Source organism: Calidris pugnax, unplaced genomic scaffold (genome assembly GCF_001431845.1).
Source record: "Calidris pugnax isolate Ruff unplaced genomic scaffold, ASM143184v1 scaffold68, whole genome shotgun sequence".
Lineage (NCBI taxonomy): Eukaryota > Metazoa > Chordata > Aves > Charadriiformes > Scolopacidae > Calidris > Calidris pugnax.
The window spans coordinates 179,255-199,644 of record NW_015090921.1 but is presented as its reverse complement, the minus strand read 5'-3'; the positions used below and the strand labels follow the sequence as shown (position 1 = coordinate 199,644).

Below are 20,390 nucleotides of genomic sequence, written 5' to 3'. Positions count from 1 at the left end.
TCCCCAGCCTTCCTGTAGGCTCCCTTCAGGTACTGGAAGGCTGCTATTAGGGCTCCCCGGAGCCTCCTCTTCTCCAGGCTGAACAACCCCAGCTCCCTCAGCCTGTCCTCGTAGCAGAGGTGCTCCATCCCCCTGATCATCCTCGTGGCCCTCCTCTGGACCCTCTCCATCAGGTCCATGTCCTTCTTATATTGAGGGCTCCAGACCTGCACACAATACTCCAGGTGAGGTCTCACCAGAGCAGAGTAAAGTGGCAGAATCCCCTCTCTGGACCTGCTGGCAACACTTCTTTTGATGCAGCCCAGGATTTCAGATAAGAACGACAGATTCCTACGTACAGCACACAGGAAACACAGTAATTTAGAGCTACTATATCTACAATATTCGATCAAGAAGGAGAAAAGGAGGCTTTTATCACCCAAAACGACACTCAGGATTTTAGTGTTAACGTTCAGAACTTGGAAGCAGTTCATCCTACAACCGAGGTCCTACCACGAGGGGATAACAGTCAGGCCAGCAGCTCCCCACGCCAGCAAAGCACACCTCAGCTACTGAAAACTAAACAAATTAATTCAGAGATTTACAGCACTGAGTTTACACCGGAGTTATTCATATACTTTTGAAACCAGGTCGTCTTCCAAAAAGCTACACACTGAAATCGTTTGGGAAAAGGTCTGTGAATGTGCCCTCATTTTACAATAAACATGAATTAAAAAAAAAAATACATAAAATATTATGTAGACTTCACCAGATTTATTCATGAAGACTATAAAAAGGAGCATAGTATCATATGTGCTGGAAACAGAAACATTTAAACAAAGGCACATATGTCTTGTCTTTTTGGGCTAGCCCATACCATTTTCACAAGATATTCTGGTGATGCAGGAACTGCTTCCAGACACCCAAAATGTCCCAAGTTTTCCTTTCATGAATCAAAAGATTCACTTGTTTTGTAGCTCCAAGCATTCAAACTGCTTTGAACCCCATTTGCCCTAGAAAACAGCCCAGCAGAAGCAGTATCGCTACGATGAGACAGTGTCTATAGAGAAATAAAACCAACCAGGGACAAATCAAAGACAGAATCTCCTTCTGACTCCCCAAAATGAAGTTAAGGACAGAATGCTTCTTTATTGTGAGACAGTGTCTATAGAGAAATAAAACCAATCAGGGACAAATCAAAGACGGGCATCCCCTTCCCACTCCCTAAAATGAAGTTAAGGACAGAAATGCTTCTTTATTATCTCTGTTACCTTTGATCCAGAAGTTAGCAACACAACCACTGCTGTGTTTTTTTTTCTTTGGATCCACTTTGGCTTTTCTCATTTCGCTTTCAAAAACATTGCCACAAAAAGAAAAAAATCCAAATTTATTTATTTTGAAAGTAACCACGAAATGATTTTTGAAGACATATTAATGAAGGAAAAGAAAGAGTCCAGCGAAGGGCAACAAAGATGATTCAAGGATTGGAGCATCTCCCTTATGAGGAGAGACTGAGAGAGCTGGGACTCTTTAGTCTGGAGAAGAGAAGGCTGAGGGGAGACCTTATCAATGCCTACAAGTATCTCAAGGGAGGGTTGAAGGAGGAGGGAGCCAGACTCTTTTCAGTGGTTCCCAGTGAGAGGACGAGGGGCAACGGGCACAAGTTGGAACATAAGAGGTTCCACTCAAATATGAGGAGAAACTTCTTCACGGTGAGGGTGACAGAGCCCTGGAACAGGCTGCCCAGGGAGGGTGTGGAGTCCCCTTCTTTGGAGATTTTCAAGACCCCCCCTGGATGCTCCTGAGTAACATGCTCTGACAAGCTCTAGGCAATCCTGCTTCAGCAGGGGAGTTGGACTAGATGATCTCTATGGTCCCTTCCAACTCTAAAATTCAGTGAAATTCAGTGAAAAGAGACATTATTCAGTAAGAGGTGCAAGTAGGCAGGCTACTCCCAGTTTCCACCCACCATGGGGTCTTACCTTCAGGTGGATTCTTGTTCTGGTTGTTCCAGACAACTAACAATTTGGACAGACTGGGCACTTTGGACACCTCCGTGATGACTCGGAAAAGGCTCTCCACCCGGTCATAGGTGAGGACTACGGCTGTGAACCCTTGGGACTGAGGTGGGATCAGGGGAAGGAAGAGTGGGTTGCTCACACTGCTCCATTTCTGCAAAGGAAAACAAGAGAACAGGAAAACAATTTGATTAACGTGAATTATCACAGCAGTGGGAGCAATTATTACAGTAGGGAGTAATACACGTAGCCAGGACCTAACCATCAGATTTGGAATGTGCTCAGATCAGGCAGGTTGACTTCCCAATTCTGGCAGAAGCGGACTACAGCAAATTTGTCAAAACCTCTATTCCAATCTCTTTCTTGATTCAGTTTTCATTTTTGCCTGGCTGTAACATTGCAAATGAGAAGGGTTCTACGTAAAAAAATAAAGTGGAAGAGGCAGACAGATTTATAGAAAACAAAAGCCACGGTGAATTTTGAAGCCAGCCAGCATGACTCAACTCTTATTTACTAATGACTATTTCAAGACATTTATAGTCAGGGCTCAATAACCAAAGATAAACTTAATCAGTACTACACTTTCAGAGGAGAAAGAGAGTTAACAACAACAAAACCAAAGCAGCAAAAAACATAGAATCATAGAATTGCCCAGGCTGGAAGGGACCTCCAAAGGTCATCTAGTCCCACCTCCCCACAGTCAGCAGGGACACCCCCAACTAGACCAGGTTGCCCAGGGCCTCGTCGAGCCTCTCCTTGAATATCTCCAGGGAAGGGGCCTCAACCACCTCCCTGGGCAACCTGTTCCAGTGCTCCACCACCCTCACAGTGAAGAACCCCAATCATAGAATAGTCCAGGTTGGAAGGGAGCCTTAAGATCATCGAGTCCAACCATCAACCTAACACTGACAAACCATGACCAAACCATATCCCTCAGCACCACATCTGCCTGGCTTTTAAATCCTTCCAGGGATGGGGACTCCACTGCTCCCCTGGGCAGCCTCTTCCAATGCTTGATAACCTTTTTGGTGAAGAAATTCTTCCTAATATCCAATCCAAACCTCCAAGATAGACCAAACCCTGTCCTTACTGTGTAACTGACCTACCGAGAGAAAGAAGAGAATCCAAAAATAAAAGGGCATGAGATGCAAAGATGAATTTCAGAGAGTTATCTACTCCTTGTGAATTTTAATGAGGGCATCCCTTTAAAGACTTTAAAGGTCTTCAATACCCTGCCAGTGTAAGGAAGTCAGCTCAGGCAGCAGAAGACAAGGCAGACAACAAAATTCTCCCTGAGATGTGCCAACCTCCTTGGGAGCCGCCAACCCCAGGGGAGGAAGCAGAGAAGGGACCATTCGCCAGGAATGAAAGCGCCCAGTGTTTCAGTCTCAATTTTTCCATTCCAGCTGACGTTTCCAGCAGGGGTTGGACAGGGAAGCAAAGGGGAAAAACAAGACCTTTTGGGACGAGGTGAAAAGGGGAGTTGGGAAAACAGAAAGCGAGCGATGCCGTTTCGCGGGGAAGTCTTGAATCCCAGCCTGTAAAAACTATGAGCCTGTAAAAAATAAGAGGTTAGTAACTGCCAGCAGTTTACAGAAATGCTGTGAAAATCTAAACTCACACCATAAGCCTGTGTGTACGAGGAGGAAAGCAAGTTTTACAGACTCAAAAGTTATCAGCTCATATTGGGAGGAAATAAACTTTGCGATTCTCTGTTTCCTGATTGAGTCTGCGGGTTGCTTTATACACCCAACAGTTACCCTCCTCACATTTAGTGGTTAGACCCTCTAACTAGAGTAACTCCAAGGATGAAGAGAAGAGAAAGCCTATTTACTACAAGAGATCATTATATTTTGACCATTTTGGCAAAGGCAAAAAAAAAAATATGATACAAGTATGATTTCCTTCTATGAACACCATGAACAACATCAACAGTGAAGGAGGGTTAAATAGGTGAAATGGAGAAACTTATTTATCCTTGTTTTATCTAGGATGGTCTAAGGGTAGGTTCCAGGCACGGGTCTGTCAGCAGGATACCCGTTAGCAGACTTCCTGAAATAATTGGAAAGAAGGACTAGTCTCCAGCTTCATCGAGTCTGGTACAGGTAGAGTTCAACATAAACTGTTTGTGAGGTTCCTAATGGAAAGCGTGAAATTCTAGTTTTCACCCAAGAGAGTAATAGAATGATGTAGAAATAGTAACATCAGAAGATAGAATTTGGGTTTGTGGCTACCTGTGACAGCACAGGACTACACTCAGTAATTCACAAAATACAGATTCCTTACTTTAGCAATTAATATGTGCAGAGACAAACCTGCTTTCAGATTATTTTCTAAAATGAAAGCTTTTAGACATACTTCTGCTAACTTTACTAGAAGACTGGTGGCAGATGGGGACAACCCTCTGATTTTCCTCCGCCTTCAATAATTCCTACGGCAAATCACAATCTAAATGTTACCAGAGCATAATCCATCTCATTAAAGCTTTACGGGCTTGTTTCCACACAACCCCCCACCCCAAGACTGCTATTACCCAAATGACCCTTGTAACGCTGAGCAGCTTCTTAAAACAACTTTCAGAAACTTCTTTTCATTAATACTTGAGGCAGAGGTTTAACGTCACGCTCAGCAGAGAGCCAAGAAAATAACACATTTCTGCCCTACAAGAAAAAAATAAAGGGTAGAGAAATCTATGGACAATGCTGTATTTCTTACTTACAGGTGAATATTGCCACCCAAATCAGTGGATCCCACTTAAAACTTAATTAGCAACTTTTTCTCTCTGGCCACAGCATTTCCTAACAAATTACTCACTATAATATCCTGGGGAAAAAATAATCTTGGAAAACTATTATTCCTTTTTTATCATCTACTCTGTCTTTATCACCTACAATAAGACTATTGTAGGTACTTATAGAAAAAAAAAATATAAATGTACGCGTGCAAGCACATGCAAACGTGCCTGAAAACATGATGCTTTCTCTGAAAAACTGAAGTTTTGGGACATTACTTAAATTCCATCTTTTACTGCTTTCAGAAAGGCATGAAAATTCTCCCCTGCCAGTTATAACATAGGGAAAATACGGCAACTTTTGAGGTGTTTTTGCCCCTGCATCTACTAAAGGGTGATGGAGGGAGGGAAAAGCCTGTAGACACACACTAATGGATGGGAGAGCCAAGCCTCTCATTTGAGAAAAACATTTCAAAAAGGCAATTAAGCATCTCTCAAGTGCCATTAAGAGCCAACCCCCTGCTGCCTGCCTGAAGAGTGTGTCTACAGTCTGAGACCTATTGACCCCACTTGCTGCAGGAAATCAGGCAAATTCAAGCCTCCATAATTTGCTAAAGTCTTCCAGATTTCTGCTTGGGAAAAGCAAACCATACAGGGCAATTAATTCAACAGCAACCTAATTAAATCTCCATTATGGCAGCAAAGCATGAAATGGATAATGACACAGGGATGGGTTCTCCCAGTCACTGGCTCAAGAAACCAAGTGGTGAAGGAACATTTGCTCCAGTCCCATCTTTATTAGCATTTTTGATGGAAATTCAGGGGAACTTTCGCTCTCAGAGAGAAGAGCAAACAGCAACATGGGACTGATCATCCATCACCTTTCTTTGACAAGGGGTTGACACTCAGCTGTGGATAAGACAACCCTTCACTCTTGCCCTCCCAGCTATTATCATTAGAGGAGCCAGGAGAATTGACCTAGAATTAACAGGTTGTTTGCCAGGAATCATTTTTAGGGACAAAAATTATCAAGCTCAAATGCCAGCTTCCTAAGAGTCATCTCATGTCCCGTAAGTCTCTCAGTCTCAGTTGTCTGATGGCTCTTTGCAGTTCCCACAAAAAGATAAAGTAGGGGGACCTGAATGACAGTGAGAACTTAGGGATGGCCTGAAGCTGGGATGGAGGAGAATCCAGGACTGGGTGAGCATCCAGGGAAGGATTAAGGCTTCTGCAGCTCTCCCGTGCATGCTTTCCACAAGTGTCCACGTGGAATAAGGAGTTAGAAATACAACACCTTCCTTTACTATAGATACATTAAATATTGCTCCCCTTCCCAGTCATTAAAAACAATTTTAGGAAAAGCTAATACGTTAAGGACAAGGTATCAAGGGAGCTGAACTCTCATTATGTGGGAAGCTCAAGGTTGGACTCAACGTGGAGGCTTCAGGTTCAAGTTCAAAGAGAAGTCTTAAAATTATCTTAAGTCTTCTTGGCAGGATATGGAAGTGAGACAGATAAGAGCTTCAGGACGTCAATTAACACAACCAGACCGAAAACTGGCCAATCTTTATAAATGCTACAGGACCTCAAATGCATTGGCAAAATACCAGACGGACCTAAGAGAGGGTTTCTTTTCTCAAGTCACAGGTGACAGGACAAGAGGAAATGGCCTCAAGTTGCCCCAGGGGAGGTTCAGGCTGGATATTAGGAAAAAATTTTTCACTGAAAGGGTTCTCAGCCATTGGAATGGGCTGCCCAGGGAGGGGGTTGAGGCCCCATCCCTGGAGGTGTTCAAAAGACGGGTTGATGTAGTGCTGGGAGGTCTGGTTTAGTGATGATGCTCCTTGTTTGTTGTGTGGGTGTCTATTTTTGTCAGTTAGGTTGACGGTTGGACAAGATGATCTTTAAGGTCCCTTCCAACCTAGAAGATTCTGTGATTCTGTCCTACCCCAAAATTTCTTATTTGGGTGTACGCCAGGTGCCACTGAAGAAAGACACAGCAGACACATTACAAACTGCACCATGGAACAGGCTCTAGGAAAACAGGGCTGTGTAGGATGTCCCATATTACGGGAAGGAGCCAAGTACTTCCCAGGTATCAATTAATGGGAAAATTCAGCAATTCTTCTCCAGAAGAAGAACATTTCACTGCTCCCACAAACAATTCAGTGGGTTTTCCCCCCCTCTGTGTATTTTATTTTCAACAACCGGACTCGGTGCTGGTTGTAACCAACATATTAGTGAAACCACACAGTTTGAACAACAACAACTCACCTTCTTTTAAAAGCACAGAGGTAAGGACAACGGCACGTTGAACTTAAACAGTAGCTAAGCAGTTCTATACACCCGAGCAAAGCTGGGATATATATCCCCTGCCTCAGCTGGGTTGTTCTGAATATCAGTCTAACCTCAATGTGGTTTCAATTATGAATTACCAGACCAAAAAAAAAAAAAAAAAAAAGGCAAAAAAAAAGCGCCTTGATTTATTCTATTTTGCTCCAATTATTCATGATAAGTTTCTATCGAATGCTTTGAGAAAGTATTTCATCATGTTTCCCATCCTCAAGTGGTCAGAGGGCAAAACCAAAGGAATTAACCCTCTCTGCTTCTCCAGCGCCAACCCCAGCACTAAGGCTCTGCAGAACCACAAAAAACAAGCTGCAGTGGCCCCCGGTTCAGGTTTTGAATATGAAGGTTAGAAACCCTCCCTCAAAAACATTTTTGCCACGAGACAAGCAGGAGTTTCTTCCACCTGCTCCTTCTTGAGCGCTGAAACCCGACGCTGCCAGGAATCGTGGATTTTGCCTGCCAAAATACATCAGGGAACTACAACACTAAGATTCAGCATCTTTTTTTTTTGTGTTTAGCTGCTTAAATCTAATCAGCTGCCTGAGCCCTCTGGACAGAATCCCTTGGCTGAACAACATTCTTTGATATCAAAACTCAGCTTCAGGTTCCTGTCTTCAACCCCTTAATTTCAATAATGTGTCAAAGGAAGAGATTTCCAGTGAGGAAAATTATCAAGAACTGAGTCTATATTTACAGTTGTCAAAATACTTATGCTTTTTGGAATCCCTCCATCAATTTTACTGCCATTCTTTTGTAACAATAATATTATAACTTTATAACCTTAATAAGAGTAAATCAAAATATTAGAATGAGAACCAGGAAAAGGATTCTTGTTTTCCTGTGGGTTTTTTTTCCCTGGTGTAAGTCAATGTAGCAGCTCCTGACCCCCCCAAAAAAACAGGGTATGACATAATCTGCATTGGGAAAATGGAACTTAACATACCTTTCATGCTCCTGGAGGTAGAAAAGACAGGGAGTACTGAAAAGATGGACTTGCAGAATCCAAAGCAACAAAGTCCCATAATTTTTATTATTATTTTTAAATTAATGACTCCCATTACATAAAATAAAAATAAAATCTCAAAACCAGCTTTGCTGAGGTTAAAAACATGTCTCTCGTGTGTATCTTTATGCCTCTACTTCTAAGCTAAAGATAAAGCAAAAAGCTCGTAGAGGAAATAAAATAAGTATTAAATGGTTAGGTGTAGTCTTAAGAATTAAACTGTCACTCAAGTGAAAGATATGATATCCAGCTCCCCATTCGGTCAACCAAATCCAAAAATTTGTTGTTTGTGCCTCAAAGGATATAATTTAGAATGAAAATAAACCTACACAAAGGACACTAGCCACACAACACAGGATAGCTGTGAGATTATCTACCACTGTGTAAAAAAAGAATCCTAATTTCTGGGCAGGTCAATTAAATAAGCAACTCTTAAATGACGTTTCACACACAGACACACAAAAATATCAATATTTATAGCTGAATACCTAAGGATACACTCAACATGACCATAATATCAACACTGGAAAAACATATCTATAAACTGAAATTTATTCAGTATAAGAAAGAATATTTATCTTTGACCATGGCAAATAAAGCAAAATTTCACCTTGTTGATTCCACCTGCTCACACAAGGGAGCAGGAAACACAGCAAGAAGAGAAACTAATATTGTTCAGTAGAAAAAATACCAGATGTGCATTGCCCAGTAAAGTGCTAGCTTCTTCTCATTTACAGGTAAATAAAAAAGTGTATGTTAGTATTTGCTTAATGCTTCGAAGATGAGGAATGGTATATTAGGATAGAAGTACAGTTATAACAGGGGCGTTATCTGGAGACTGGGGGCTATAAAATAACTAGCCAAAGAGCTTAGAAATAGTCTAATTATTTAACAAGTGTCAACTGCCTGGTAATTGGCAGAAGCCCACAAAGTATTTGGTAAATGAACATTTAGGCTTTGCTAAACGAACGGCACTTTTTGCACCAGGTTAATTTGGCTATTTTAGTTTAACCCAAATGATGGTGCTGTTTTCTGCCTCCCTGGGACAATTGCAATCTGGTGTGTTTATTTTTCAGCACAGTGATATTCTCAAGTGATTATTAAACTATGGTCTGTATCATCCAAGGTCAAAAGCTCAAAAGCAGCCCCTGACAAAAAAAAAAACCTCTGTTTTATAGGTCTACATTATAAACAGGCTTGAAAGAATTTCAACAAAAAGCAACTAAAGGAATCTGGAAAAACCCTGTCTTAGTCATTTTTCCGAAAGCCATGTGTGTTACCAAGGGATGAGGCGAAGTAAGAGAAAAATTTAAATAACCTACAAAGAAGCAGAAGTGAGAAAATAATTTACCTCTCTTAGAGCATAACAAAAGTACTTAACTGAAGAGATCACATCTCAAACCCGGGTCATCAGTTCCAGTCCAGCCCAAACTGGTGACCATCAGAACACACACTGGAGAAGTGGTCTTTTTGTGGCTCATTTGAAGTTAACTGGTGGCTCCTGTCTAATGGGCAACGGCTGGGCCAAGAAATACAGAGGGCATGAAACTCCCACTTCTGCAGCAAGAGAAAATCTGAGACATAAAGGACTCAGATGGTTCCAGGAAGGAATTTCAGGCCCCCAAAACATCATTTGCCCCTCTTTGTTAAAAGGAGGAAATATCTCTTTTTATAAGAGAGCGACCTGCTGTAGTGGGAGGTGTCCCTGCCCATGGCAGGGGGGTTGGAACTCGATGATCTTAAGGTCCCTTCCAACTCTAACCATTCTATGATCTTGTAGGGTGTTTTTCTTGAAAGCACTATTCTATAACATATTAGCATGTTATATACTACTAGTCTTCCCCTTCCTCAACAGAGCAGTGGACAAGAAAACAATCCACTTTATAAAGTATTTTTTTTTTCTTTAGGAAGGGCCAACACTCTTCAGTCAACCCATACGAACACAAAAAGTTCTGGGATCATTTCCTCGATGTTCTGTACTAAGTTCAGAATTAACTGCATCTGCGTTTATCTTCTGTGGACGTTTTAGTCCCTCCTGCTGGAAAAACACCCTCCTCCACGGCTGCTGTATCCACACTGGGGTGAGGATACTCAATCAACAGTCTCACTAATATTTGGAGCCAACATAAGCCAAACTAATGCCAGAAAAGCAGCCTTCCAGCCACTCAGTCCCTCCCTTGCCCCCCCTCCTTTTTGGTTTGTTTTTTTTTTTCCTTTTCTTTGGCTGCCTGAGTTTTAGACACTGAAAATTGTATCAGTTAATTCACCACAAATGAATCAGAAAATTCAAAAAGAAGGTAGGACAGGGAGAAAGAAAAATCATCATCCAACTGCAGAAGAGTGAAGAGCTGCCTCTTTGGGCAACGGGACCTGCTTAGAGTGGTTTAAAATGTTTGGGAAACGACAGACACAGCACAAGGTGGGCTGGTGTCCCTTTGTGTTGAGATGAGAAATACATGAGGAAAAGGAACAAAGTGGATATATACGCAGATCTAGCCAGGAGCACTGATTTTAAATGTGTGAATATCACTTTCATGCCAACTGTCCAAGATAACAACCATCCCCTCAGATATGGGAAAAGGAACAGGTTGCCCAGAGAAGCTGTGGATGCCTGGAGGGGTTCAAGGCCAGGCTGGATGGGGCTTGGGGCAACCTGGTCTGGTGGGAGGTGTCCCTGCCCAGGGCAGGAGATGGGCCTAGATGATCTTTAAGGTCCCTTCCAACCCAAACCATTCCACGATTCTATAAGAGCCCTGCATTTAGTCCTTACTGACCACAACATCAGGAGGAACAACGAGCAGAGCTGGAGGAACTGGGTGCCGAACCAGCCCAGTTTGAAGGCAGAATAGACACGTTGAGTTGTGGAGGGACAGTTCTGGCCAGTAATGTAGGAATTTATGACACCCAGTTACTCACACATTTCACTGTGGCGTTCATCTTAACTCCCAGGTGCTTCATCTTAACAGTTACCAACATCCTGGCCCTGGGGCCAACCCGAAATAATTCTCTTTAAACGCTTCAGTCTTGGAGTTTGGTTTAGAGAAGAATACGGCAATTTTCTTGTAAATAAGGAACATATTCAAGTCAGCTTTCGTTATTTTGTCTTCTTATCAGAGTTAGAGGATACGGTTGCCATCTTCTGCTACCTCAAATGTACATCTGTACCTGCTTTCCAACTATAAGGTCGGGCATTAGACACGAGCTTAGATGAGAAACATTCAGGCTCAAGAGGATCATTATTCCCCTGACAAACAGACACCAACTGTGGAATTCTGACCAGCACAATTATTTTTTAAAAAATGATAATAACTACTACTAAATTTATATTTACTAGCAGATACTGTATATATCATCACCACCTAAACTGTCTGAAGTTAGAAATCAGCTGAGTCCCAAAAAATATGCTCCCCTACAGACCACAACTGTAATATGCTCTCACCTCAAAGAGATCAAATATATTCAAAAAAAAAAAAATATCTCAAAGATAAATCAGAGAAGGCTCCAGTTACTTGCTTTGAATGAAAGAACAAGGGTGAAAATCAAACAGTATTAGCTGACTCGGAAAAAAGAAAAAAAAAAGAACAAGGGTGAAAATCAAACAGTATTAGCTGGCTCAAAAAAAAATAAAAAAGAAAAAAATAAGAGAGAAGAAAAAGAAAAAAGAGCCCTGTGAAAGGAAATGTTCATACATGCTCCGAGTAGCTATCAAAATTCCCAGTTAAAGATATCACAGGACTGTGTACTGTTGTCCTACGAATTTAACTGCTGTTGAACAATTCCTGATCTGAATTCTATTTTCTTTAGCTGACCCTCTGAGAAAGGGTCACAAGCACTCGGTGTTGCTGGCTAATGCGGAGCTTACACAGCCCATAAAGGAACTTTTAATGACATTTCTGTTTCATATTGAAGCAAGAAATGAATTCATGCACATATTAAGCAATTTTCATAGGCTAGGATAAACATCAAATTCTTTCAACTGAGACATAAAACCACCAAGGAACTGACCATTGGTGGCATGAGAGCGGCATGATACGAGGTGTTAACGTCCTGGACAAATTCCAGCCTGTCTAATTGCAGTCAGCTTTCTAAATTTTCTTGGCAATTGCATATCCAGAGAATATTCCTGCTTACTCCTTGTACTGCCCTAGTGCAGTATCCTTATTACATGTTCCCCCCACTCCCCATTTCAGAGTTCTGTTGCGTATGTCTGTGGTCATAAAAACTTCTTCTGAATAACCTCTAGGCTGTTTTTTTCCAAGTATATATTAAAAAAAAAAAACAAACCAACAAAACAAAAAGAGCCTGCTTGCTGCTCAGAGGAAGATTAGCTTCCCCAGAAACGGATGGCTTTCCAGGATAGGTGAGAACTCAGGAGATGTTTTTGTGTCCCCTTTAAAGACTGAGTAATCTCTAAAACTCTTTTTTTCATTTTACTCAGCGTTTCAAGGCGCTCACTTGGCTGTTAAGGTGTAAAGGTGGTAAGATGTTCCCATCCCATTCTTGCAGAGTCCATACTTCTTGTGCAGCTTAATTTCCTCTTTAAATATTGACAAGCACCACGTTTGCTCTCCAGGCAACGACAGCCGTAGGTTACTAATGCCTTTGGAAATGGAAAATCATCTTCTGAAACCCAGCAATGAGCTTCTAACTCTGTCAGTGACTCCTCACCCTCAGCCTGAAGAGTTTGAAGTAAAACACACTGAAGTAAAATAAAAAAGCTTTTAAAAAAACTCTACGGTAAAACACACTGAAGTAAAATAAAAAAGCTCCTGAGCTTTTAAAAGAACTCTACAAAGCCTTCAGAGAAACTCTCTCTCCACTGGCACAAAGTGAGACAGTTAACAAGTTTGGGTTTATTAGTAAAATAAAACTATTTTTTATATTTTGACACAGAGAAAATTAACTGATTATGGGTGAAAATCATCCGCAGGCTTTTATATGGTAAAAAAATCAGAACCAGCTGCTTGGTGCAGAAGGTTAATTAATACTCCAGTGTTTCTTCTTAGCAGAGGTAGGGTTCAAGCGGTGAAACTTTTTTTTTTTTTTTAAGAAAAAAAATACCGCAGCAAAACTTTGATCATCAGGTTCTATGTAAGAGAAATAACATAGAAATAACATGGAGAAAATCGTAGGCATAGGAATAATTAGCGGTTTCATCAGAATTACACAAAAGAGCCTTGCAGATTGTTTAAGATCTTCAGTCTTTCCACCAACTATTTCCACTGCAGTTTTTCATTTTTAAGAGCACTAAACTCCCGCTAAATTCAACAGAAGAAGTGTGTGTGTGCATGAAAAATAAATAAGTACACAAAAAAGCAAGCAATTTAGTGCGTGCAATAGCAAAAGTTTGCATTTCACCACCAGGACATAAAATGAACTGTGAGTTCTTTTGCCAGTTGTCATCAAATGTATTAGCTTCGATCTGTGTGAGTCTCCAACACAACACAGAGAATCATAGAATTTCCCAGGCCAGAAGGGACCTCCAAAGGCCATCTAGTCCGACCTCCCCGCAGTCAGCAGGGACACCCCCAACTAGACCAGGTTGCCCAGGGCCTCGTCGAGCCTCTCCTTGAATATCTCCAGGGATGGGGCCTCAACCACCTCCCTGGGCAACCTGTTCCAGTGCTCCACCACCCTCACAGTGAAGAACCCTCTTCTAATCTCCAATCTAAATCTGTTCCCCTCCAGCTTGAAGCCATTGCCCCTCGTCCTGTCACTGCAGGCCTTTCTAAACAGGCTCTCCCCAGCCTTCCTGTAGGCTCCCTTCAGGTACTGGAAGGTTACTATTAGGTCTCCCCGGAGCCTCCTCTTCTCCAGGCTGAACAACCCCAGCTCCCTCAGCCTGTCCTTGTAGCAGAGGTGCTCCATCCCCCTGATCATCCTTGTGGCCCTCCTCTGGACCCTCTCCATCAGGTCCATGTCCTTCTTATATTGAGGGCTCCAGACCTGCACACAATACTCCAGGTGAGGTCTCACCAGAGCAGAGTAAAGTGGCAGAATCCCCTCTCTGGACCTGCTGGCAACGCTTCTTTTGATGCAGCCCAGGATGGGATTGGCCTTCTGGGCTGCAGCTGCCCACTGCCTGCTCATGTCCAGCTTCTCCTCCACCAGCACCCCCAAGTCCCTTTCCTCAGGGCTGCTTTCCAATCCCTCACCCCCCAGTTTGTATTGGTGGCGAGGATTGTTCCGGCCCAGGTGCAGAACCTTGCATTTGCTCTTGTTGAACCTCATGAGGTTCACCTGGGCCCACCTCTCCAGCCTGTCCAGGTCCTTTTGGATGACATCCCATCCCTCTGGTGTATCGACAACACCACACAGCTTGGTATCGTCCGCAAACTTGCTGATGGTGCCTTTAATCTCCCTGTCTATATCATTGATAAAAATGTTAAACAGCACCGGTCCCAGCACGGACCCTTGAGGAACACCACTTGTGACTGGTTTCCATCTGGACTTTGAGCCATTCCATCTGGACTTTGAGCCACAAACACAACATACACACAAACACACATACACAGAATCATTACCAAGTTTCATAGCACGTACCTTTCATACAGAAAAAAAAAAACCAACCAAAAAATAAACCCACAATTTGTTTTATGAATCAGTCAAAGGGATTTACTTACCACAGCTGGAGGATCATTCCACTCTTCGTAAGAAATGGCAGCGTAGGGGTAAATTCTATCATTGATAATCTGCAGAGTAGCAAGAGCAATTGCTTTCATTGACCGAAAATAGGCTTCCCAGAACCACCTTGCCTGTAAAGAGAATATAAGTTGACTTTCAGTCCCACACAGAACCAGTGCTTAATAATCAATAAACTGTGGTTTGTCAGGCACAATCTCTTCCACGCGGTCTACAAGTCAGGTGGAAATTAAATTAGGAAATTAAATGTTTATAGCTAGGATATTTCCATAGAGCACAAAGGCTTCAAATTCAACCCCACCCCCAAAAAAATAGGATTTACGGTCAATAAAGAGAAGCAGCAGCATTATTTTGCAAGTGATTAAAGATAATGAAAATACTTGAAGGAATCTGTTACTTTCACACTTTTATCTTATGTTTTCTTCTTGAAAAATGTCAAAAGAGGTTTGACATTCAAGACCAGGCTGGATGGGGCTTGGAGCAACCTGGTGTGGTGGGAGGTGTCCCTGCCCAGGGCAGGGGGTTGGAACTGGATGATCCTTAAGGTCCCTTCCAACCTGAACCATCCTATGATTCTATGACTGTAGAACAGAAGAAACTGCTGTTATACTCAGTTTTTCCAAGGCAAAAGAATCCATAGTGCAGCTAAATATCCAAATAAAAGCACACAGCCTAAAAGGCAGAACTTACAAGTCCCCTTTTAGCATCAATATTAGAGAGCTGATCGGCTAGAGAACTTCAGCACTCATGAACCCTATCAAACTAATACCCTCCCAAGTCTTTCAGAACCCAAATATTATTTATCCAAGTAAATATTAAGTTGTTTTCATAAAAGTACATGCACATGCCCATTCATTACAATCATTAACCCAGGCAGTGTAAAACTGCTGAAATGAAGCATGTGATTTTTCTCATCCACAAATGCACTGAATTTCAGGGATGAGTTCTTTTCTAGCGAAGGTCCTGGATGGCAAGTTTTAATCTTGTCCCAGTTTCTGTGTTAGACAGAAACGCTGGAAGAAATGCAGAGTCTTGGAAATAAAAAGGCTGACTTATCTGATTCTCTGTTAGACACATAAACATATTTTTTAAACGCCTGGAACCATCAAATGATCCTGCAGGACCCCATCCAAGCCACCAGGAAACACGCTTTGCCAATAAATGCAGTTCAAGTGTTTTGGCCCAAGAGATGCCAATTTTTACAACCTAATTTTTCTTCAAGGAACTCCAGCACCTTGAAATGTCCAGAAGGTAATTGAATTTGCAGTTTCCCTATGGTTCAGTATCAACCATAGGAGTATTCGTTTGCATCTAGATCATAAAACAATTCAAACGAAAGGCATTTTCTCAATAATTGGAAGCTCAAGAAGTTTTCAGAGCCAGAACACAACAGCTGAAGACAACATACACCTTTGGGCAAGCGCTATTCTCCTCTTGCTATGGATTCCTTAAATAGCAAAAAGGCTCTACAGACAGGCTGGTTTTAATCACATGCTATGAGAATATTAAATAATATTATTTAGAATATTAAGCTACTGAAGGAACACCAAGTTTTTGGAGGGATAGACTTTAAGAGGAACCAAAAATAACTCTCGTTTAGCTGTTGTTAACAAGTTTGTCTTACAGAAGACAAAGCATGATTCCTACACGTGCACTTTGTGCTGGAGCATTTCTAGGATAAATAACAGTGTACATGAAAGTTTACAAGTAGGGAAAATGCTAATTCCCAAGGAAATTTGCACACACTCATGCATATTTTACCCTGTGCTTTCCCATGAGTGTAAACTACAGGATTCAGAACTAAAGATCTACAGCCAAAACATTGGCACTAAAACTCTGTTCTGTGCATAGTTTGTAAAATAGGTTCTTCGGAAAAGTTCTGTTCAATATTTAAGATGAAAAAAAATAAATCCACGTTACAATTAAATAAGCAAATTAGGGAAGACACAAGTGCTCTCTGGTGCATTACTTCTAATTGTAAGAAACCATTAGCAACCATAAGCCTCACTACTTCCAAGCATTTCAAAATTTTATTAAGGAGACTGATGAGTGTGTCCAAAAATTACACTTCTCTGGAGCTTGTCATCCAGAGAATGCAAAGCAATTTCACTCTAGAACAGAATCACTTCCCTCTCCTTATTTCTCTCCCTGGTAGGATTTAACAGCTGGATAACAGGCCGATTCCCAAAAACATAGAACAAAATGTATGTTATGTCCAACTGAAAAAGCAGAAAAATTACATAAACAGGTAAGAACAAATAATGTCTGCCTTCCTAAAATACCAAAAAGGCACTAAATAAAGCAAACAACACGTGCTAAGCATAAAGACATCAGTATTCTTTTCCCTCAGTATTCTTTTCCTTCTGCCTCATTCATAAGAGAAACGTATTATTCAGAACTCGGCGGCAACTGATTTAAAAAGAAAACCAGAAGTATCAGTATTCTTTTCCCTCAGTATTCTTTTCCTTCTGCCTCATTCATAAGAGAAACGTATTATTCAGAACTCGGCGGCAACTGATTTAAAAAGAAAACCAGAAGTAGATTAAGAATTAAAATGGAGCAGAACAGCTAACCCCTCTGCTGCAGTGAGAACACAGATTTCAGGTTTCATTTTCACATCAGACAACAGTTCAGAACCACTAAGTAGAGAGAAATCATTTTACGGAGCCTTTTAACTTTAAAAAGCAGTTAAATAAATATTAATTGTGTAAAATACACACAGCGGTGTGCTTTTCACTGTTATTAAAAGACAGCATTCCTGCTGTTCTAACTCTAAGATTCTTTATTAACACTGTAATATCTATGATTATCTATGGCCTCGTAACAATCAAAGCTGGTTTTCTTCCTTCAGCAAAACCAGGATGGATCTGATTCTAGTTTCTCTTTGCTGAAAGAATGTTTGCAATGTCAGGCAGGATCACACCTTTAGACCAGAAGCAAAACTGGAGAAAAGGGCAGAGGGAATTTACTTTTTATAGACTAATATTTACGCAATTAATTTTTCTGCAAAGAGCTAGAAAACGTTCCCACAGTCGGCTGTAATTTTTTGGAGTTGTATTTTTTTAAGGCAGAACTCAAAACCTTCTAAGGGGATTGGAAGTCTCCAAACAGATGTTTCAGGGTCTCATTACTTCCTCCCCACCTTGTTTGCTTTTATAAAGCAGAACTGATTAACACGGCTCGCTGGTGGCTGCTCTCAGCAGGAAAACTTACTGAAGGTTTTGAGAAAGTTTTCTATTGGGAAGATGCACGTCGATGCCATTTGAAATATATTTTCTGCTCTACCTGGTGCAGTTGAAAAGCTTATGTTGGAATGTAACAAATTCCTAGGGGGGATATAAATCCCATGAACGTGTTTGGGATGCAGGAGAGAGAAACAACAATAAAATTAAAAAAAAAAAATAAAAAAAAGAGAAATCTGTTCTTCAATCCTATGCAAACTTTCTTAGTATTCTGACACAGTTTTTCTGAGCTGTTCATTTCTCTTTGCTGTATCTATGAATTCAGAAGACTCAGGGTTATATACTCAAGAGCAGCTTTAAAGCACCAGGTAACACTTATAAGGTATTGCAATTGTAACACACCAATTAGAGCTACCACCAAACCTTTCAGGACCTTGAAAGAAATGATCCATAATTATAGATCTTGTCTTCCACGTTGCACTGATCACACAGAGCTTACAGAATCACAGAATGCTATGGGGTTGGAAGGGACCTCTGGAGATCATCCAGCCAACCCCCTGCCAGAGCAGGGCCACCCAGAGCAGGTCCCACAGGAACGTGTCCAGGTGGGGTTGGAATGTCTCCAGAGAAGGAGACTCCACCACCTCCCTGGGCAGCCTCTGCCACCCTCACAGCAAAGAAGTTCCTCCTCAGGTTTAGGTGGAACTTCTTATGTTCAAGTTTGTGCCCGTTCCCTCTTGTCCTGTCCCTGGGCACCACTGAAAAAAGCCTGGCCCCATCCTCCTGACACCCACCCTTGAAGGATTTATAGGTGTTGATCAGATCCCCCCTCAGCCTTCTCTTCTCCAGACTAAACAGACCCAGGTCCCTCAGCCTTTCCTCATCACAGAGATGCTCCAGGCCCCTTATCACTCTCTGTAGCCTCTGCTGTCCCCTCTCTAGCTAGTTCCTTGTCCTTCTGGAACTGGGAAGCCCAGAACTGGTCCCAGTGCTCCAGCTGGGGCCTCCCCAGGGCAGAGCAGAGGGACAGGATGACCTCCCTCCACCTGCTGCTCACACTCTTCTTGATGCCCCCCAGGATGCCATTGGCCTTCTTGGCCACAAGGGCCCATTGCTGGCTCATGGGCATCCTGTTGTCCACCAGGACTCCCAGGTCCTTTCTCCTCAGAGCTGCTCTCCACAGGTCACCCCCAACCTGTCCTGGTGCAGGGGGTTGTTCCTCCCCAGATGCAGCACCCTGCACTTGCCTTTGTTGAAGTTCATCAGGTTCCTCTCTGCCCAACTCTCCAGCCTGTCCAGGTCTCACTGTGGGGCAGCACAGCCTTCTGGTGTGTCAGCCACCCCTCCCAGCTTTGTATGGTCAGGCTACCATTCCTTTCAACTCGAACCAAAATTAACTGCTAGTACTCTACTGGTCTCCTTGATGAGGTTTCAGAATTTTCTAAGGGAAACACGTTACATGGACCACAGGCTTGTAAAGAAAGCTGACTTTGTATATACCAAAATATTGCTTAGGTCACGGGCAATCTAAATTGCAAATAGAGATCAAACATATACTTTGTACAACTGCCAAAACAACACCGATGAACGTATGTTAACCTATGGGATCTTGTTCTGGATGTATGTGTTACCAGGAATTGCAAACAGGTATTTAAGAAACACAGCTTCTCTTCCCCTTCTAAGTTTCTAGATAAACAGAAAATCTAGCATAGATCCAAGATGAAAGACAGAAAAGCATTACTTTCTATAACAGTTTTACCAAGGTGTGGTAGAGTCAAATTTAGAGTACTGAAGGACTTGGCTGAGAATGAGAAATACATTATATTATTGGGTTGCCCAATGGGTTGGAAGTGACTAGAATTTTTTATAATATAATAGATTCCTCGTGAAATTAATTCACCTAAGTTCATTTTTGGCAGAAAATTTTACAAAGCGAAGACAGCTTCACCATGGAAGCCAAAGACTGAAGGAACTGGATGCCAGACTCTCCCCTCTCTCCAGGCAATGAGCTTTACAGACCAAGGTCACACACATGGCCATACAAGTAAGTAGTTCTAAATTGCTTCCCTTCCTTCCTCCCCACCCTGCTTTCAACTGCTGCATCCTCATTAGATCAGCCGTGGAAGCCCACCACATTCTGTAAAGGCTAAAATTGTTTCATATAATGTAGAGGTATTAACTTATCTCTACAAATACATATGCACTTTGAGGAACAGCAGCAATATCTCTGAGACAGAAGAAAAGGTTTAGGAACTTTAACAGTTTTCTTCCTCAAAACTGCAGATAGTATGGAAAACTTTGTGTTACTTAAGCAAACATCCAACCCAAAATTTCAATTTTACATGTTTTCATAGAGTGATTCAGGTTGGAAGGGACCCTTAAAGATCATCCAGTTCCAACCCCCCTGCCCTGGGCAGGGACACCTCCCACCAGACCAGGTTGCTCCAAGCCCCATCCAGCCTGGCCTTGAACCCCTCCAGGGATGG

The 20,390-nt window shown here is 42.0% G+C and overlaps 1 protein-coding gene across 1 annotated transcript in view; it reads right to left on the bottom strand.

Moving 5' to 3' along the window:
- The window catches only part of EXT2 (exostosin glycosyltransferase 2), a 116,914-nt gene that overhangs the window by 57,544 nt on the left and 38,980 nt on the right, over window positions 1–20,390 (bottom strand). Inside the window, exons 10-11 of the mRNA XM_014950145.1 lie at window positions 14,704–14,835; window positions 1,962–2,151 (exon numbers count right to left, since the gene is read on the bottom strand). Of these exons, the coding sequence (XP_014805631.1) occupies window positions 1,962–2,151; window positions 14,704–14,835 (322 nt within the window). The remainder of the gene's footprint in view (window positions 1–1,961; window positions 2,152–14,703; window positions 14,836–20,390) is intronic.